The sequence below is a fragment of the Coenobita brevimanus genome, chromosome 48 (assembly GCF_032717465.1).
Source record: "Coenobita brevimanus isolate Jiangsu-jjx chromosome 48, ASM3271746v2, whole genome shotgun sequence".
NCBI classification, from domain to species: domain Eukaryota; kingdom Metazoa; phylum Arthropoda; class Malacostraca; order Decapoda; family Coenobitidae; genus Coenobita; species Coenobita brevimanus.
In genome coordinates, this window is record NC_137001.1 from 841,451 (window position 1) to 863,768 (window position 22,318).

Sequence of the window (22,318 nt, forward strand, 5' to 3'; positions counted from 1 at the left end):
CTTGAATTTAAAAGTGAATAGATGTATGGTCTGTTTCACTGGCACAATGTTCATAGTTCTCATAGTTTTATCACTCTCCTTTTCCTGATTCTTCATCCTTCCCACTCAGTTTATTAGTGGAAAAGAGGGTTAGGAAGATGATTGATGGTGATGGTGATGATGATAATTGAAGACAATTGCTGATAATGATGGTGATGATATGTTCTGATTATTTTACATCTTCTGTTGGTAGGTGGTGGTGATATCATCCACTCACTTGATGTAATGCTTCCTACTTCTTCCATCACCTTTATTCTTCTTTTTCTGTGTCAGCCCTCCTCTCTTTCCATTTCTCCCATTTCTCCTGTCATATTTTATTACTCAATCATATTTAGGTGGCTTTACATTAAGTGAAAGCTAAATGATTTCCTGTAAGCCAGGAAACCATTTACAGTGCGGGGTGGTAACCATATAACCAACTAATACGTGTTTCCTATGTGTCAACAAGTGGGTTGGCAGTGAGTTGGTGCTACTCGTAAAACAACCTACTCAAGTCAAACGGCCACCCCTTATGGGGTTAGGGCATCTGGCTGTATATGGATAGACTCTAATCTGCTGGTACAGTACCGGTATTTTAGTTTTACAGGTAATTCCCTTATGTTACTTTTTTACTTCTTTACGAGGGACCATTTCACATGGAAGTTTAAGACATTTGATCCATTATTCGGTTATTTAAGGGAGAGAGAGTCAGCTAACATCTGTTTATCCTGCTCTTCCATTTTCTTTCCAAACACCAATATCATCCAAGAAAGAGTTTGATAAAGAAAGTCAGAAAGTTAGCTTATATTTTCGTCTTTTCCCAAGAGACAGACAGACAGATGGACAGATGGAAAGAAGAAACGAAAGCAGTCAGCACTTATTCTTTGCCTGTCTTGCAGTGCAGGTTTCTTCCCCAACATCAGAATCATCACAGAGCTATCACAGTCTGCCATAATGCACTTCATACAGGTCCAACCTCAAGTGATATCCATCAGCAAATACTCATCAATTAATACTCCTTCCTCCATTTGTGCAGATTTTTCCCCAACATCAAAATCATCACAGAGCTGTCTCAGTCATCCAACATGCGCTTCATGCAGTTCCGGGCTCGGGACGCATACGCCTTACACCTCTCTAAGATGGAAAAGGTAGGTCTCCTCTCCCCACATGCCCCTATACGTGGATCTGACCAGCATTACGAATCATTGTTACTGGTAACCATCTTGCTGTTGCTGTCTGTTGCTGTTTAGTTGTGTAGATATAGTGTTTGTGTTCCCCCTTCAGACTTCTGACTCCAACCCACCTCATTTCAAATTCCAACACACCCATTTGAGATATTTCTAGCTCCCTTAACTGTCCCGCTCATGTGTTTTGAGCATATCCAAGCCATCCCATTGAGACATTTTTATCCTCTAACCCACCCCAGTGATACATTTTTACTCCCCAAACCCAGGCCACTCATATTTCCAACCCCTTCCTCCAGAAAAAAAATAATAATAATCCATATTCCCAACCAGGTGTAGCCCCACGAATTAAGGGATGTCATTTTTAGTGTATTCTTGATGCTGTAAGACAGACCTTGTATTGAAGGGATACACTGAGCCATATCTAACCCTCTAGTTTGAAAAGTTTCCAGACCTGAACATAGTTGTCAGGAGATGGCAAGAGCAAAATGGAAAGAACATCTCTAGGCTCAGTGGGTTAACCTCTTAACTATGAGATGTCTCCTTTAAGTTGTATAAAATTGTTTGTTGGTAGCAAGAATGGAGGGTTTAGTGGGAGACCGGATTGTATTTTAAATGTTCACTTATTCCTCAGATCAAAACCAACTTCCGCTCCCACATCCCATCCCTCCCTCCCCATTACATAGTGTCCCCCTCATTATCCAGAACTGCACCAGCTTCCCCCACTGCCATAATTCTTCCCCTCCTTTCCTCTCCTCCACCACCCAGACACTCCTCACTTGACTCTTCCATTGGTTGAAATTCATGGTGGTAGGTGGTGGCATCCATCATCCACTCACATGCTGTAACACTCCCTACTTCTTGACATTTACCGTTCTTTTTTTTTGTATCTCCTCTCCTCTCCTCTCCCTATTTCTCCCAACCTTGTCATTTTTTATTCTTCTTCTTTCCACTTGAGGTGGCTCTACACTAAGTAACAAGCTGAATAGTATCTTGTAACCCAGAAAACCATTTACAGCACTGGATGGTAATCATAATTATAACCAAATAATGGAGTAGTGATGTGGAGCCTACTGTAGTGCCTCTGTTAACAAGGTGGAGAGACACAAATGCAGTGTTCATCCAGGAATTAAACCTTCTCAATATTCTCCATACTCCGCCGTGGTGAAGCATTGTCCCTTATAAAGGAACATTGATCACTGCATGGGATGGCCCTACTGGAGTGGTTGCTTGCCTGTGATTAGTGTTTGCTTGGCCAGACAGACCAGGGTACCTGAACAGCAACAACAACTGGTTAAATTTTGCTTGACTGCACAAAGTCCTATGGTGTTGGCCAGCACTATAAATCTTAGGTGTACCAGTAGGGAAAAAAGGGTTGCCATTGTTGTTGCTGCTAAGGAACCCTGGCCTGATTGGCCAGGCAGATCCATCAACGGCTGGCAAGCAACCACTTCTGCAGTGACGTACCGTGCAGTGAAATGTTCCCTTGTGGCAGACAGCGCCTCGTCACAGCAAGGCGCGGGGAAGTGTGTGAAAGTTTGGTTCCCAGATGGGTGCCACATTTGCATCTCTCCACCCAGTTAACTGAGGCACAGTTGTAGGCTTCATATCACCGTGTTATTTAGTTATATAATTACCACCCAGCACAGTAAATGGTTTCCTGGGTTACACGAGACCATTAGCCTGATCACTCAGTTTAGAGCCACCCGAAGTGGAAAGAAAAGTGAAAACTGACAGGGAGGTTGGGAGAGAGAGAGAGAGATAAAAAAAAAAAAAAGATAAAGGTAAAGGAAGAAGTAAAGTGTAGGCAGCAATACATAAAGTGAGTGGATCACGGTTGCCACCACCTACCACCAGCGGAGAAGGGTTATTCAAGATAGTTTTGGAAGCTTTAGGCTACTTGGATTTCCATCCATCCATCCACCATCCAATCCTATGTTGTCCCCTGAGGAGTGTAGGAGCCTGGGGCTAGGCAAGCTGCTCCTGACATTTAAGAGGAGAATTACCAGCCTCACTCATCCCTGAGTGGCATTATGTGAGCAATAAAACTCAACCATCCTTTAGATATAAACCTACACAGGCTCAATCCGACTGGAGTGCCATAATTTCCCACTATACCACCAGGTGCCCTAATTTGGTTATATGGTTACCACTCAGCATAGGAAATGGTTTCCTGGTGTATGGGAAACCATTTGGCTTGTCACTCAGTGTAGAGTTGCCCATAGGCAGAAGGAAGAGGAAAGAATGAAGGAAAGAAAAACAGAAGGGGGAGTGTAAAGTCACCCATAGCCATAATGAAGAGGAAAGAATGAAGGAAAAAAAAACAGAGGAGGAAGGAAAGAAGAGAGGAAAGGGCAGACACCCAAAGCAGCACTACATCGAGTGAGTGGACAGTAAGCGCCTCCACCTGTAGGGTGAGCCTGGGTGTGGCTCCGTTGGTTCTGGAGTGGAAGGAAACACAGTTCTTCCTGTAACAAGTTCTATTGGAGGGAAGTTACGGTAAATTACAGGAGGGCACCGACATGATGCTTGGTCGGTCCCGAGGGCGAGCTACTCTCTAGTCTAGACTGGGCTTGCACACTGGTGAAGCAGGCTAGCAAGTTACAATGTTGCCACGTACTGCATCAGTGCTGCCACATGTAATAGCAATATTATAAAAGGAGGCATGGGAAATTACATGATACATATTAAATGACAATTCACATATCCACACCACCAACCACCATAATCATCATCAATCATCATCATCATCATCATCATCATCATCTAATCCTGCATTGCCCCATGAGGAGCATAGGAGCCTGGGGCAAGGTAAGTTGGTCCTGTCATTTAACCTGTGGATTGCAATCCACGGGTTAAAAGTCAGGACCAACTTACCTTTCCCCAGGCTCCTATGCTCCTCATGGGGCAATGCAGGATTAGATGATGATGATGAGTATGGTGGTAGGTGGGGGCTCTTACTGTCCACTCACTCGATGCTGTGCTGCTTTGGGTGTCTGCCCTTTCCTCTCTTCTTTCCTTCCTCCTCTGTCTTTTTTTCCTTCATTCTTTCCTCTTCATTCTGGCTACACCATAAGATTTTGTACAGTCGAGCAAAATTTAACCAGTTGTTGTTGCTGTTCAGGTACCCTGGTCTGTCTGGCCAAGCAAACACTAATCACAGGCAAGCAACCACTCCAGTAGGGCCATCCCATGCAGTGATCAATGTTCCTTTATAAGGGACAGTGCTTCACCACGGCGGAGTATGGAGAATATTGAGAAGGTTTAATTCCTGGATGAACACTGCATTTGTGTCTCTCCACCTTGTTAACAGAGGCACTACAGTAGGCTCCACATCACTACTCCATTATTTGGTTATAATTATGATTACCATCCAGTGTTGTAAATGGTTTTCTGGGTTACAAGAAACTATTCAGCTTGTTACTTAGTGTAGAGCCACCTCATGTGGAAAGAAGAAGAATAAAAAATGACAAGGTTGGGAGAAATAGGGAGACGAGGGGAGATACAAATAAAATGACGGTAAACGTCAAGAAGTACGGAGTGTTACAGCATGTGAGTGGAAGATGGTTGCCACCACCTACCACCATGAACTTCAACCAATGAAAGAGTTAAGTGAGGAGTGTCTGGGTGGTGGCGGAGAGGAAAGGAGGGGAAGAAATATGGCAGTGGGGGAAGCTGGTGCAGTTCTGGATAATGAGGGGGACACTATGTAATGGGGAGGGAGGGATGGGATGTGGGAATGGAAGCTGGTATTGATCTGAGGAATGAGGGAACACTTAAAATACAATCCGGTCTCCCACTAAACCCTCCATTCTTGCTACCAACAAACAATTTTATACAACTTAAAGGAGACATCTCATGGTTAAGAGGTTAACCCACTGAGCCTAGAGATGTCCTTTCCATTTTACTCTTGCCATCTCCTGACAACTATATTCAGGTCTGGAAACTTTTCAAACTAGATGGTTAGATTTTGAACTTCCTAGCTTATAATCCCAGTCCAGTCTTTTTTCACTTCTTTTAAACTTGATTACATGGCATTTGTCCACATTGAATACTGTTTGCCATCTGTTGCTCCATTCATGAAACTTATTTAATTCTTCTTGAAGCTCTGCAATAGTCTATGTTTGTAATTTTACATTGTATTTTTGTATCATCAGCAAATGTATTTAAATAGCTTCCATTTCCGGTGATGCTGTGAGTGTCACATATCATTCATTCATTCATCATCTAATCAAGTGTTGCCCCATGAGGAGTGTAGGAGGTCAGGGCTAGGCAAGTTGGTCCTAACATTTAAGATGAGAGTGACCAGCCTCATTCATCCCTGAGTGGCAATACATGAGCAGTAAATCCTAACCACTCCTTGGATATAAACCTGCCAGCTTAATCATATTGGAGCACCTTAATCACCAACATAGCCATCAGGCGCCATAATTTGTTTATATATACTAAAAAAATAATTGGTGCCAGCACAGAGCCCTGTGGAACTTCACATGTCTCCATGCCATGATGAGTAATTTCCTCTTAGTACAGTTTTCTTGCATCCAGCAACACAGATTACTGTACCTTGGTTTCCTCCCTGCTGGTACAATTATCATAAAGTCTTTGATGTTGTACTTTGTCACATGCCTTCTTGAAATCCAAATAGAAACTGTCTACCCATACATCTCTTTTCTGTAGTGTTTCTGCAACTCTGTCATAGTAACATAATAGATTAGTAACACATGATTTTCCCTTTCTAAAACCGAACTGTCTTTCTGTTATCATATTGTATTTTTCCAGATGGTTTACCTAAATTTTTCTTATCAGCTTCAGAAACAGCATGGTGGAATGAAGAGGTGAAACAGGCTGTGGCACAAAAGAAAAAAGCATATAATGAATGGATGAGTAGTAGTGGCATGGAAGAAGTTGTGAGATGGAAGAAAGAGATATATGTAGAAAGGAACAGAGAGGTGAAAAGATTAGTAAGAGAGAATAAAAAGAGAGTGGATGAGGAATTTGGAAGGAATTTGAGTATCAAGTGGAGGGAATTTAAGAAAATGTTCTGGAAAGAGGTAAAGAGAGTCAGACAAGGTGGCAATGAAGTTAGTAGGGGAGTGAAAGATAAAAATGGTAGATTACTAGTTGAGAAGGGAGAAAAAGTGAGCAGATGGAGAGAACACTTTAATGAATTACTGAACATAGAGAATGAAAGTAATGCAAGTATAAGTGGCTGGGGAATGGCTGGGAGAAGGAGGGAGGTGAGAAGACAGGAAGAAATCGGTAGGATGGAAGTTGTGGAAGCAATGAAGAAAGTCAAAATGGGGAAAGCCCCAGGAATTGATGGAGTGTGTGGTGAAATGCTGAAGCATGGGGGAGAGATAGTAGTAGAATGGATGTGGAAGATGTGCAGATTGGCCTGGGAGGAAGGTAGAGTCCCAGAGGATTGGAAGTCAGGTATAATTATTCCCTTGTACAAAGGAAAAGGGGAAAAAGAAGTGTGTGGTTATCATAGGGGCATTTGTTTTCCGAGTGTAATAGGAAAAGTATACGGTAGGATACATACTGACAGAGTTAGGGAAATAACAGAGGAATTAGTTGAAGAAGAACGGGGAGGCTTTAGGAAGGGAAGAGGTTGTGTAGATCAGATATTCATTCTTAGATCTTTAGTGGAAAAGTTTCTAGAGATGGGAAGGAAGTTGTATGCGGCCTTCATGGATTTGGACAAAGCATATGACAGGGTGGATAGACAAGGACTGTGGAAAGTATTAAGATTATATGGAGTAGATAGGAAGTTGTTGAATGCTGTGAAAAGTATGTATGAGAGTGCTAAGGCGGTAGTGCAAGTGGATAGTGAACTGAGTGAGTTTTTCTATTTGATGGTTGGGTTGAAACAGGGATGTGTTATGTCTCCATGGTTGTTCAATAATGGGGTTATAAAAGAGACACAAGCTAGGGCAGTGGATGTTGGAGTGGCCCTAATGAGAGAGGGCAGTGTTTGGAAACTCCCTGTACTGTTGTTTGCAGATGATACTGTGTTGTTAAGTGAAGATGAAGGGGAGCAGCAAGGCTTGGTGGATGAGTTTGGGAGAGTGTGTAAGAAACGGAATCTAAAGGTGAATGTAGGGAAGAGTAAAGTTATGGTCTTCGAGAGAGGTGAAGTCAGTGAATGTACAGTGAGGCTGGATGATGAGGAAATGGAAAATGTGAGTATGTTTAAGTACTTGGGTAGTGTGATGAGTAAGGATGGAAGTTTGGAGGGTGAAGTGCTTGAAAGGGTACAGCAGGGAAGAAAGGTTGCTGGTTCCTTGAAAGCAGTGATAAGAAACAGGGAAGTGAGCATGGAAGTGAAGAAGTTATTACATGACAGTATTGTGATACCAACTCTAACGTATGGAAGTGAAGCTTAGACGTAGTTGGAGGGACACAAGTCAAGAGTGAGAGCAGTGGAAATGAGTTATTTAAGAGGAGCCTGTGGAGTCACATGGAGAGACAGACTGACAAATGAGGATGTGAAGGAGCATTGTGGTGTGGATGTGGATGTGATAGGAAGCGTTAGGAAAAACACACTGAGGTGGTTTGGCCATGTGGAGAGGATGGAGAGTGAGAGACTGACGAGGGGAATGTATGTGCGTGAGGTGGAGGGGGAGAGAGGGAGGGGAAGGCCAAGGATGAGATCGAGGGACGGAGTGGAGAGGTATTTGGGAGATTGGTGTGTGAATTGGGAGCAGGGCAGTGAAATGGCAGGGGACAGGGTGACGTGGAGGCGATTTGGTTGTGGCCACCCCATATAAGGGATTAAGGCGTCTGGCAGTAGATAGATAGATAGCTTCTCTAATATCTTACAAAACTGGTCAGAGATACTGGTCAGTAGTTAAGTGGTGTCTGTTTTTTTTTTTTTTTTCTTTTTTTCTTTCTTGAGTAGTTAAACAATGTTTGCTTTCTTCTAAATATCAGGTAGTTTACCTTGACTTAAGCATTCCTTGAATATTAAATATATTGGTAGCATTCTTTGAATATTAAATATTTTGGTCTGCATAACTCCAACACATTCATTTAATACCTAGCCTAAACTCTCGTTAGGACCATTTGCTTTTCCTTCGTCTAATTTGCCCACCTCTTCCTGGACCTCTTACTCTGATGTTCATATATTTGTTAATATATATATAAGGGCATGCTTGTTCCATATCATCTCTCTCAAATATACTTTCTTCTGTAAAAGCTGATTGGAATTTTTTGTTGAGTACTTCATAAATATCCTCGTGGATATAGATTTTTCCCCTCATCCATGATGGACTGTTTTTTATCTTTAATTTTGGATTTGCACCAGATGTAGGTTTAAAACAGCTTCAGTTGATCAGTAATTTTATTTATAATGTCTTCTTCAAATTGTCTTTCAGTTTTTCTCTTTAACTTTGTATAATCAGTTCTTGCCTGTTTATAGTTATTATATGCCCTCTCATTATTGTGTCTTCTGTATCTGTTCCACAGCAAATCTCTTTTCTCTGTTGCCTTTTTACTTTCAGTATTAAACTATTTCTTTATCCTTATTTCTGGTTTTTGTGCTGGGAGATACAATTTTGGACTCCTTTTTCATAAAATTCTCAGAATTTTATATATATAATATATATATCCTGTCCTCTAAGCTCCTTTTCCCAATCTGTTTCTATAAAATACTTCTTCAGGTCATGGTAGTTGCCCTTTTTGTAGTTTAGGCTCTTTTTATAACTTTCATGGCTGCTAACTATATCATATGGAATTCTGAATTTGCAATTTAATACTGCTTGGTCGCTTTTGCCGAAAGGAGGATGAAACTCTGTGTTGTCAATATAATTATCTTGCCTAGTAAATATTTATCCATCTATCTTTCTATCTATTGCCAGACGCCTTAATCCCGTAAGGGGTGGCCACAATCAAATTACCTCCATGTCACCCTGTCCCCCACCATTTCATTGCCCTGCTCCCATCTCACACCCGCCTCTCCCATATACCTCTCCACTGCATCCCTCCATCTCATCCTTGGCCTCCCCCTCCCTCTCTCCCCCTCCACCTCACTCACATACACTCTCCTCATCAGTCTCTCACTCTCCATCCTCTCCACATGGCCAAACCACCTCAATGTGTTTTTTCTAACTCTTCCTATCACATCCACACCACAACGCTCCTTCACTTCCTCATTTGTCAGTCTGTCTCTCCATGTGAGTCCATATGCTTCTCTCAAATAACTCATTTCCACTGCACTCACTCTTGACTTCTGTCCCTCCAGTAAGGTCCAAGCTTCACTTCCATACGATTACGTTAGAGTCGGTATCACAATAGTGTCATGTAGTAGCTTTTTCACTTCCATGGTCACTTCCCTGTTTCTTACCACTGCTTTCAAGGAACCAGCAACCTTTCTTCCTTGTTGTACCCTTTCAAACATTTCACCCTCCAAACTTCCATTCTGACTCATCACATTACCCAAGTACTTAAACATACTCATATTTTCCATTTCCTCCTCATCCAACCTTCCAAACTCACTGTACATTCACTGACTTCACTTCTCTCGAAGACCATAACTTTACTCTTCCCTACATTCACCTTTAGATTCCGTTTCTTACACACACTCCCAAACTCATCCACCAAGCCTTGCAGCTCCCTTTCATCTTTTAGTCCTCTTTTGTGTGTGTAATTCACCGGGTCGGTCAGGATCACTTGATGGTCGTGTTCATCAGCTTTTACCCTCCCGGAAGGGAGCTGAGAGCTCATATAGTCCGATCTAAGGGCAAGGCTGTGACCTTCACACACGCACACACCCGTCCCCTTGCTCAAGGGGGACAGTAACCACCCACTTCGTCAGTGAAACTTTTCACAACCTGAGCGAGGCGCGAACTCCCGTCCACCAGTTGGCAAGCGGGAACGTTACCACTGCACCAGCGAGCGGTGTGTGTGTGTGTGTGTGTGTGTGTGTGTGTTTTTCTGTACTTGTTGTGTTAGGAAAAACTCCTGTATAAGATCTGAGAGCTTTTGACCCCAACAGCTTTTATAGCTTCTTACATCTAGAGTATTCTAATTTATTTTTGTGTTGAAATCTCCAATTAGTATAATTCTTTCATACATCTCTTTCTTTCTATGTAGCTGGGCTCTTAAAATCTGTATTGTACTTTCTGCCAAGTGTTCATATTCACCCATTTCACAAGTGTTTGTTCTGGGCATGTATAAACTTGCCGCAGTTATTTTCCCTTCAGATGTGTTGATTTCTGTTGCAATTAATTATTCTTGTGAGGATATATCTAGCTTAGTGTCTTTGACTCTGAGATTTTTCGTTGTTAATATCATAACTCCTCCTTTATTTCAAATTTCTATTTCTTCTACATACAGTATATTCATCAAACCTTAGGGTGTCAGTGGATATCTTTGGGATTATTTATTTTTTTTTTTAGTCAGACAAGTAATATAAGGTTCCTTTTGTTTGATATGGTCTTTTATCCCTAATAATTCCATCTACATTTGAGTAAGTCATCTTAATCATGTTGTTTACTTATTTTTCATAGTTTGAGTCTATTACCTTCTGTATTTTTAGTCCCTGTTGTTTATGTGCCATTTTCTTACTTGTAACTCTACTAATTTGTAAAGAAATGTACTCCTCTCTTCCTTTGATCTTTCCTTATTTTTTTGTTTTTGCTTCTTCCCTCTTTTCTTTTGGTACTCCCCACTCCTGAGTTAGGCTTCATTTTATCCATACTTTTTTTTAATTCCTCTGATTCCTTGAGTTTGTTGCATTTTTCAGTATTTCTTCTACGTTGTTCACATTTTGGAAGGTTACCTTGACTGGTTTCTCTCATACTTCTCTAGCTTTTTGTTTTCCTCTACAGTATATCGTTCTCACAGATGTCATTTGATTCTTCTTTACACTATGTTCATTATATTTACCATGTCCTTTTGGTCTCTAGATATTCTGTTCCCTATTTCTTATTCATCTTTATGAGCAATTGCTGTAGATTTGTTTATTGTAGCCGATTCCTCAATTAGTTTGGGTATTTTTATTATTTATTTCACTTCCGTTCTTAGGCTTTTTTTTTTCAACTTTGGTTTCTGTTTCTGTCTTCACTTTACCATTTTGGCATATATAGTTTGTTCCTCATCATTACAATTTCTCATGTCATTTACCTGAGTTATTTTCTCTTCAGTATCACTGCTTTGGTCTGTCAGACTGCATACATGCTTAATTGTATCTGTAACATTTCTGAACTCCGACAAAACTCTTTCGTGGTAGTAGTAGTAGTAGTAGATTAGGAAAAATACACTGAGGTGGTTTGGACATGTGAAGAGAATGAAGAATGAAAGACTGACTAAGAGGGTGTATGTAGGTGAGGTGGAGGGAGGGAGAGGGAGAGGTAGACCGAGGATGAGGTGGAGGGATGGAGTTGAGAGGTATATGAGGGAGGGGGGGGTGAGTTGGAGGGAGGGTAGTCAAATGGTGGGTGACAGAGCGACTTGGAGGCGTTTTGTCTGCGGCCACCCTTTGCGGGATTAGGGCGTCGGGCTATAGATAGATAGATAGTAGTAGTAGTTGTTCCATAGGCAGTTAGGCCGAACAGCCCCGAGTCCCTAAGGAAGGCCATGGCCGAGACCGGGCTTTCCCACAGAGCTCTCAAGGCGTGTATGTTGTGTTGTTGGTGCAGGTGATTGAGTGCAATGCAGTTTCCCACAATGTACTTAATAGTATGGGGTGCTGTGTTGCACCCTGGACAGTCGTCCATGACGGAGTCAACCAGCCTTACCTGGTAGCTCAAGAGGGCTGGATGATGCCCTCATCTCAGCCTGGCCAGGTGGACCCTGTCCATGCAAGGAAGAGAAGATTCATAAGAGTGGATATCAGGAGGCCGTGCATGCAGCAGTGTGTTGTCTTAAGTGACTGAATGGAGCGGCGAGTGATGTGAGCATGGATATGTTTCTGGAAGCTGGTTTGAGGTGGGTGAGGGGGGAGAGATGACAGTATTTGTGTATGATATCGTGTGCTGGGTGTTGTTTTGATGTTCCTTGGTGTGTGTGGATGTGCTGCCATTTAATATAGTGGATGGTGTGGGTTTGTGGAGGCTGCGGCGAGAATTTGTGTGCCTCTCATCTCTAGATGATCCTTGACTTGGACTTTGGTTTCTTGGTGTAGGTGGTCTGTGGGTGTAGTAGCTCTGCAGCCTGTGATTATTTTTAGGGCCTTGTTCTGTATGGTCTGTAGAGTGTTGTGTGTTTCAGTGACGTTAGAAGCCCAAGCTGGGCTTTCACAATTCATCACTGAACGTATATATTGTTTGTATACTGTGGTGGTGGTTTCTTTATTGTGTCCAAATGTTGCATGGGCAAGTGACCTTAAGGCATTGGGTCTTGTTGTTAATTTATGTTAAATTTTTGTGGTATGTTGTTTAAATGACATTGATGTATTGTATATTACACCAAGGATTTTGTGTGTGTGTGTGTGTGTGTGTGTGTGTGTGTGTGTGTGTGTGTGTCTGTCTGTCTGTCTGTCTGTGTCTGTGGTAGGGGAGTGTAGTTTATGGTGAAGTGTGGAATGTGGCTTTGTTCTGCTGTCCAGTTTGTGAGAAGGGTCACTGTAGATTTGGCTGGGGCAATTTTGAGCCTGTTTGTGGTGAACCATTCGTGTAGTGTGTTGAGGTAAGGTTGGAGGATGTGTGCGGCTGTGTTTGCATTTCGCTGTGTACATGTGGTATGTCATCTGCATAGAAAGCTATTTGTATCTGTGGTGTGTGGGGTGTGGGTTTGTTGTGCATGTATAGGTTAAAGAGAGTAGGGGACAGAACAGATCCTTGGGGGATACCGTTTGTGAAGTTTCCGATGTTCGATGACTGACCGGCAAATATTACTTATGCATATCTGCCTGCTAAATAGTTTGCCTGCCATCTTTTTGTGTTATTGTGCACGTTTGTGTTGAATATTTTGTTTGTGACGTTATAGCAGGAGATGGCATGAAAAGCTCTGATAATGTCTAGTGTGACTAGGAGTGTTCTGTGTGGTGTCCTAACTGAATTGATGCCATCAAAAACTCTCTGTGTAAGGTCTGTAAGAAGAGTGTTTGTGGAGTGTAGCAGCCTAAAACCTTGTTGTGATGGGACTAAGGTGATATGAGGTGTAACTATTTGTGATACAGTCGTTCAGTGGTTTTGGAGGGGGTGCAGAGGAGTGTGATGGGGAGATGTGAGGAAGGTAATGTGGGGTCTTTGTTGGGTTTGGGGATAGTGATGATAGTGCCATCCTTACAGATGTTGGGTGTTAGGTCGTGTGAGTAGCTGTAGTTTGATATGTTGGTGAGTGCTTGTATGCCTTGTGGGCCAAGGTGTTTACGGTGTATGTTGCTTATACTGTCTGGTCCACAGGCAGATGAGTGCTTAAGGTTGCTAATGATGTGCTTCGTCTGGTTATAAGTGAAAGCTGCGAAGTCTGGCTCTGTTGGGAACTGTCTCTTGCGTCGGATGACACGTCATTCGTCGCGATGGGGGTTTAGATGACTGATGTGTGAAAAGTGATTGATAAAAGTGTTTGCTTGTTGTTTGTTTGAAGGTATGGTGTCTGTTGTTGTCATGACAGCATGTGATTGAGTAGAGTTGCTGTTGGGGAGTGTGATACTGTTTAGTGTTTTGTACGGTTTGCTGTTGTTTGTTTTTGTGATCAAGTGTTTGGAGATAATTATTCTAGTTTAGTGTTTGCTGTTCTGATATTTTATTGTTTATTTGAATGTTGAGTTCTTGTATTTGTTGTTCCATGTCTTGTGTGTGGGGCATTGGGGAGTGTCGTAGTGTGTCGCATTGACTGATGAGGGCTTGAATATCTGGAATGAAGTTGGGGTTGTCTCTCTGTTCCCTCTAGGGATGTGTCTTTTGACTGAATTTTGAATAATTGTATTGAAAGTGTGCACAGCGGTGTTAATGTTTGTAATGGAAATACTGTTTAATGATTCAAGGTGTTGTTCCGTTTCGGTTGTGAAGGCCTCCCAGTTGGCTCTCTTATAATTTGTGTACCGGTATGTGTGTCTGTGGCCAGCTGGGATGATTTTGGTTTTGGTAGTGATGATTGGGAGGTGGTCAGAGCCAAGGGTTTTGAGCACTCTCCAGGATGTTGTGGGTAAAGGTTTGGGGAGCAAAAGTTGATGTCTGGGTTGATGGGAGGAAGAGGGCTTGGTGTGGGATATGGGTATGTGGATGGAGATTATTGAGAATGAAAAGAGTATCTACTTGGGATTGTAGTACCAACTCTCTGTCTATGTCAGGGTTATTGACATGCCAGGCAGACAGCTTGATGTTGAAATCACCACCCAGGGTGATATTGGGTATGTTAGTGATGTGGTGTATTCTGTCTGTCTGTCTATCTACTGCCAGACACCTTTAATCCCATACGGAGTGCCCACAAACATATCTCCTCCACGTCATTTCACCGCCCTGCTTCCAACTCACACCTCCTTCTCTCATATACCTCTCCACTCCATCCCTCCATCTCATCCTTGGCCTCCCCCTCCCCCTCTCCCCCTCCACCTCACTCACATACACTCTCCTCGTCAGTCTCTCACTCTCCATCCTCTCCACATGGTGCATTTGAGGAGAGTAATTGTGTGGTACTCTGGGGGACGACTTTTTTTTTTTTTAATGCAAATCAGGAGGAACCAAAGGGTAAGAGCCCACAATAATTCCTTCCAAGAAAAAAACAAAAACAATACAAAAGTGAGCCAAATTCAAGATCTGTTCATTTCGAGATGCCTGGACACACTGCTTTTGAAGGACTGGGGATCATAGGAAGTAGGAAATACAGACAGAGGGAGACATTTCCAGAGCTGACCTGTTGCATAGATAAAGGACTAGGAGTAACAGTTAACTCTTGCATTAGAGAGTTGGACAGAAAAGGGATGAGAGTTTGCTGCTAGAAGGGTGCTACGTGCCCGTCGTAGAGGTGGAGGGATGCATGCAGACAATTCAGAGGAGCAGCGACCATGGAAGTAGCAATTGAAGAGAGATAAAGAGGCAACAATGCGGCGAGGAGACAGAGGTTGAAGGGAGCCAGTAAGAGGAGGCGAGTTAATGTATGTGTTGGTGACTGTTATGTGTGATTTGTTACCAGTGCGTATTTTAATTGATTGTGATAAGAAACAGGGAAGTGAGCATGGAAGTGAAAAAGTTACTACATGACAGTATTGTGATACCAACTCTAACGTACGGAAGTGAAGCTTGGACATTGTTGGAAGGACACAAGTCAAGAGTGAGAGCAGTGGAAATGAGTTATTAAGAGGAGCCTGTGGAGTCACGTGGAGAGACTGGCTGGCGAATGAGGATATAAAGGAGCGTTGTGGTGTGGATGTGGATGTGATAGGAGCGTTATGAGGAACACACTGAGGTGGTTTGGCCATGTGGAGAGGATGGAGGGTGAAAGACTGACGAAGAGAGTGTATGTGAGTGAGGTGGAGGGTGGAAGAGGGAGGGGGAGGCCGAGGATGAGATGGAGGGATGGGGTGGAGAGGTATATGAGAGAGGGGTGTGTGAGTTGGGAGCAGGGCAGTGAAATGGCGGGGGACAGGGCGACTTGGAGGCGATTTGTTTGTGGCCACCCCAAACGGGATTGAGGTGTCTGGCAATAGATAGATAGATATTTCTGTTGTGATGTCATGTAGGGGGAGATGTGACTTTTTGTGTGCACTAGTATCTGAAAAGTTGATGGATTGGTGTACCAGCGTGATGAGTCCACGGCCACCGCCGTTGGCCTTGTCTTGTCTGATGGTGGTGAAATTATGAAAAGTAGGTGTTTTTTGTGTTCTGTGTAGTTTAGTTTCTTGTAAGATGGTAGAGTGTGTTCTGTTGTTTGATGAATTGTGTGAGTTCTTGTTTTTTGGTGTTTATGCCATCTACATTTATCTGAAGAATGATAATGTTGTGTGTATGATGTGTGTTGGTTGCTGCAGCATGGGGCAGAGGTGGGGGTGTGGGTGGAGGAGAAGGGATAGGAGAAGGTTGTGATGGAGATAAGGGTTAAGGTGAATTAGATTCAGGTGGAATGGGAGGGGTTGGGGGATTGGATGGTGTGGGAAGGATCAGTGGGTTAAGCTAAGGAGGTGTGGAGAAAGTAGGATAGGGGTTGGTGGGGGGGTTAGTGGGAGGGGCAAAGGAGCATAAGGAGCAGGTCCAGATGTTTGTGTAATATTTTCTTGATGCAAGTGTTGTGCTGGTGTAATGGGTCCAGTTCTTGCAGGAATTGCGCGGAACTGAACCCTTTGTCTGTCGGCTCAACGTGATAGGTTTTGAGCATGCTGGACATGTGTATTTGTTGATGAGTCCTGGATTGCTCTCAATGTCGCCGGCTAGAAGAAGTCTTCGAGAAATGACGGCTGGGGAGTCATTTCTCGGTGTAGAAAAAGCATTGTTGTTGTATGTATTGTGAGATGTGATACATGCCCGGGTGACGGAAGCCACTCCCGGGTTCTTGGGCCCCATGAGATACCGGGGGGGTTTGCGGTGGTTTGCTGTCCTCCTCTTCTGCTTCAACAACCTCTGGGGGGTAGACCCACAGCGATGACGCCACCGCTCATGGTTGACTACTGTACTTCCCATTTCGCTTGTTCTCTTTCTCAGAGAATCAACCTTAACTTACAGCTCATGTATTGTTGTGTCTTTTCTGTTTATTTCCTTTACTAATTCTTCATTTTTTTTCCCCTCTGCAGGCTTAATTCCTTTTTGATTGCCTCTATTTCCATTTGAAAAGTTTTTGCAGTTTATTCACATTCTCCGCTAATTTATTACGTTTCCATCTCAACCAGTTCTAGGTAGAAGTTATCCTTTCTTTTTCTGCTTTTATCCTTTCTCTTACCATCATCTAGAGACACTTTTCCAAAGTAATCCATCTGACAGATAGATCATTTTTACTCACAATTTGGCATATCTCTGCCACTGCTGTCCACCTTGGTGTGTTATGTCTGCTGCTTAGCTACCACAACGAATTCCTTGGATAACTGATTTGTGATGTTTACTTAGACTACACTTTTTTGTTTATACTTGCTTTACTACTGTATGTTGGATCACGACTTGATTTAGCCTAATAATGAGCTTGACTCATTTAAATAGATACTCTTAGGTATGTGTGTGTGTGTGTGAGAGAGAGAAAGAGAGTGAGCATGCATGCATGCATATTGTAAGTGTATGTCCATTTCCTTCCCCCTTGTACTCACGCAGGCCAATGGCAGTCAAGTGCATGAGAGCTGTGCCATACCGGTAATTCCTCATTATAAGTCACCTTTTTCCATTCTGCTATATGTTCCAGTTCAGCTTTATACTCATAAGCTTGGCAAGAAGAGAATCCAACAACCAAGTCCATAGACTGCAACACATGTGTCAGTTCACAAGTCCAGGTTACTTGCAGCCTCATGGTTGTGAACTAGATGTGCTTTCCAGTTACGCTTCTGATACGAAATAAAACTAATATGCAACATTACAGATGATTTGATAACTCAATTGAACACAAAAAATATTTATTTTTGAGCGCATCCCTGACATGCTAGAACTGTTCTCATGTATGTCATGTGAACCTGTGTGTCCTTGCTATTATGCTTCCTCCTCACTTTGCCTCCATTGTCATCAGACTCTGTTGCTGGGCTGGAGTTGCCTAGATTTCTTTCATCAGGGGAATTTGTGGCAGTCACTTGGGTTTGTGTCTAGTCTTAGCTTCTGCAGTCACAGCTCATCATCATTTCCTCACTTCTAGCCCAAACCATTCTCTAAAACGTTGTTGTTGTAGCTCCAGGCTCATCTGGATATAAGCCCAGTGCAGGGCCGGATCCAGCATTTTTTTAAAAGGGGGGCGTGATTAGCATATTCAGATCCGGGGGTAAAGTGGGTATACAGTCCCCTGTCCAACCGGAAGTATCCTGTGTGTGTGTGTGTGTGTATTTACCTAATTGTGATATACAGGAAATGAGCTATGCTCATGGGGTCCCGTCTCTGTTTCTCAACAAGTCAAATTTAGCTTTAAACTCATTTAAGTTTTTTCACTGGACGATCTCTTTGTCCAGGCTGTTCCACAGATCTATACATCTATAAGGAAAACTATATTTCTTGATATCCATCAAGCAGCTTGGCTTCTTTAGTTTCATTCCGTGTCCTCTTTTTACTCTCTTATCCGATACAAACAGATCTTTGTCAATTTCATCTACTCCCATCATGGTCCTGAACACTGCAATCATGTCGCCTGTCTTTCTCCTTTCCTCTAAGGAAGGCAAATCCAGCTTTTCCAGCCTCTCTCTGCACGACAGATCTGCCAGACTGGGGACCATTTTGGTTGCTGTTCTTTGTATTCTCTCAGTCTTGTTTCTTTTTGTGTGGGGACCACACTACTGCTGCATATTCTAACCTGGGGTGGATCATGACCACTGTCAATTTTTTCATCATCTCCTCATCCATATAATTAAAAGCTACTCTTATGTTAGTCAAGAGTTTATATGTCCCTCTAGCTCTTGTTAATATGTTTTTCAGGTGATAACTGTCCTGGACCAGCACTCCCAAATCTGTCTCTTCTCTAGCTTTTGTGATTGGTTCATTACCCATCAAATAATTCAGTGATGGCCTTTTGGTACTTTTACCCATTTCCAATATTTTACATTTCTTTGCATTGAATTTCATTTACCACATCGGACTCCAATCGTATATCCTATCCAGATCCTCCTGCAGCATTTTTCAATCTTCCTCAACCTCAAGATCTTTGCATCATCAGCAAACAGACTTGCATAACTGTTCACTCCAACTACCATATCATATACGAAAATCAGGAACATTACTGGCGCCAACACCAAGCCCTGTGGGACTCCACTTGTTACTTCCCTCCTTCCAGACATCCTATCCTCTTTATTACTGTCCTCATTTGTCTGTCTCTCAAAAAGTCTCTCATCCATTCCAGGAGGTACCCCTTCAGTCCTCCTATATGCTCTAGTTTCCACATTAGTCTCTTATGGGGTAACTTGTCAAAGGCCTTCTCCAAATCTAAATACACACAATCCACCCAACCATCTCTATCCTGTAGCACATCAATCGCTCTTGAGTAGAAGCTCAACAAGTTGGAAACACATGATCTTCCACTTCTGAATCCAAACTGACTTCCAGCCAAAATATTCATCTCTTCCAGATATTTTATCCATCTATCTTTCAGAATTCTCTCACACATTTTTGCGACCATGCTGGTTAGGGACATTGGTCTATAATTCAGGGGTTCTTCCCTGTTTCCTCCCCTATAAATTGGTACCACATTTGCCCTCTTCCACTCTTGAGGCACTTTCCCCTCTTCCAGAGAACACACAATTAAACTGTGAATCTTATCCGCCAGTTGTTCTCTGCATTCCTTCAGTACCCAATTAGAGATTCAATCTGGTCCTGAGGATTTCCTTACATCTTGAGTTTCCAGTAATTTATACACTTCCTGTACTTCCAGTTTTATATCTTTTATCACTACATTGCTAGTCACTCCCTCCCCTTCCACAAACTCCTTTTCATTAGTGAAAACTGATTGGAAACATTTGGTCATTATTTCAGCTTGCAATGCCACATCTTTATAGACCTCTCCTTCTACTTTCAGTTTAGTGATTCCTTCCTTTTGTTTCAGTTTACCATTGTGTGTGTGTGTGTGTGTGTGTGTGTGTGTGTGTGTGTGTGTGTCAGTGCGGTGATGCACCGTACCAACCCAGCTCGCTAACAAATCATCCTTGTGATTAGATGATAATCATTCTGGGCTTGCATCAGATCTGTGTATGCTTGTATGTTTCAGAAGGATGCTGTGTGACCATACAAACTTTGGAAATAGATTGTGAATGAATAATGAAACTACAACATTGTCAAATAATCTTCATGATCACATGAGAAAAAATTTCTTTGAGAATTCGACTCATGAATAATGGCAAAGAAAAACTTCATGTCAGCAAAACTAAAAGTGAAAAAAGGTGTAATTTTGTGTGATAAGCAATATACATTCCCCTTCTAGTGTCATTTTCACTGTAGTTATCAGTATACTGCATAAAAGCTTACATTTGTGTCACCGTCATCCGACATGTTGACATTCTAGCTGGCTATCCTCAAAATGTTGTTAAATGACTAAAAACTGCCCTTCACATTATTACTGTCGTAAGCTGCCAACAAGGAAAAATACACTGAGCTTAATCTGTATGTGTTTCTTTATATGCAGAGTAAAATAATTAAGCATGATACTTCGCACAAACCTAAATGATCGCTAAATAATGCACACACATACTCGTCATCAGGTTTACCACAGAACTGGCATCCTCAAGACAGACTAGCATAGTGTTTACCATACAGATGCATCATTTCCATTGGTTAACTGAGAAACATGGTCGACTTAGGCAGCCAGTTGTAATTTAGCATCCTGGTCGGTAAAATTGTGAGGACCACAGCTTCCCACTCTATCCAAAGCGGAATTTTTAAAGTGCTCATTATATCTCGATCCACATACAAACTTAAATGTGACACATACGTCTTCTTTACTTTAAGATATACGGTTGCCAGTACTGAAGTTCGACTTGCCACGGCCAAGTATTACACAATTAGGGGCTGAAAATTTTAATGAATTTCGGTGAAGCATCAGAATGGCAGTGTAATTTGAGCCCGAAAAATTGAGAAATTTACATAAAAATTTTCAGATAAGAAAAGTTCATAAAATTTCTCCACCTCTATCTCCACCTTGGAACCTTATAGTAAAGAAAAAATATAATGGCTTCTGAAAAATGGGGCGCATACCCCCCTCCATCCGGACCTGCAAGTCCATCTTCCTCCTTTCGAGGGATAGGGAAGGAGCTGAGGGGTGTTTGTATAACCATACAGTGGACCCACCAAATTGTATCATTGCCACTACATAAAGGCATCCGTCTCCAACTTCCTTCTTCCATTTCACCTGTCCCACTCATTCTTTCATCTCAGTTTCATATGCTGATACTGTAAATTTATTAAGTATATCTCCATATTCCATTCTTTCATTCGGTCTCTTATTGTAAATTTGAATTCGTGAAACAACAAAGTCTGCTTGCCTCAGATTTTTTTTTTTTTTTTGTAAACCAGTGTTATTGTTTGAGTGTGAGACATTGGTGTGGCTAGAATATGCAAGTCATGAATGAGTTACTGATATGTTGTTGTGGCCCCAGGATCTTATGAATGTGACTTTTGTACATTGCAGGATGTAGTCATGATTACCGGTAAGTGTTTGGTGTGTTATGATCCGAGGTTTATCTGAATGTGAACTAGGTGGATTGCAGGCCGAAGCTGGGTATCTCCTACACTCCATCATCCTTCTTTTGGAGGTTAGGAAGGTAAAAAATGTTTCTCTCCTGCTTTCCAGGCGTATCATTGCTTCACTGTGAAGGCATCCCTCTCCAGCACCAGTATGATTGAAAGCAGTGGAAATAGATTTGATTAGGAATATATGTGGTGTGCATAGATTGGAGAGGAAAACAGATGGTGAGAACAATGAAAGATAATAAGTTAAAGTACCATATTTCCCGTATGATGCTAATGTGAAGTTAAAGTACCATATTTCCCGTATGATAAGATGCTATAAGTGCTAAGACGTACCCCATAATACACTACGTATTTTGGAGGGGGAAAAATATTGAGAATTTAATAACTTACTTTACAAGTAAGTCTAAGGCTCTGACCCTACAGTGGCATTTTTCTTTCTGTTACAGCAAATAATCACATATTGGAACTCTTGTCAAATATTTGTGGTTACTGTTAATTAGATGTAAATAGTCCAGCACAGTTTTATACCTATTCACAAAAGCAACAACTCAGTTGCCACTGCAAGGCATGTAAACCCACTAGCGATGGCGTGTTTACATCCACCTCCCATCAGCTGATGTTTTATGTTCAGTAATTCGAACAAACCTTTACAACCCACACCCCCAACAGAAGTAATTCAGTTCAGCCAACAAGGTCATTATCGTAATATTGCATTATTACGCAATACAGTAATCCTTCAGTTATCTGGACGGTCACTATCCAGACCATCCATTATCCTGAAGGTGTGATCTGGCTGTTCAAAACCATTCTTCATACATTTTTCAATTTTATCTGGACGTAATGCTTGTATCCGGGTGGAAATTATGGCCGTACGGACATTTT

At 42.1% G+C, this 22,318-nt stretch overlaps 1 protein-coding gene across 1 annotated transcript in view; it reads left to right on the forward strand.

Annotated features, from left to right (window-relative positions):
- LOC145399245 (potassium channel subfamily T member 2-like) overlaps positions 1–22,318 on the forward strand; it is a 340,618-nt gene that overhangs the window by 228,387 nt on the left and 89,913 nt on the right. Inside the window, exon 21 of the mRNA XM_080271933.1 lies at positions 1,055–1,232. Within this exon, the coding sequence (XP_080128059.1) occupies positions 1,055–1,232 (178 nt within the window). The remainder of the gene's footprint in view (positions 1–1,054; positions 1,233–22,318) is intronic.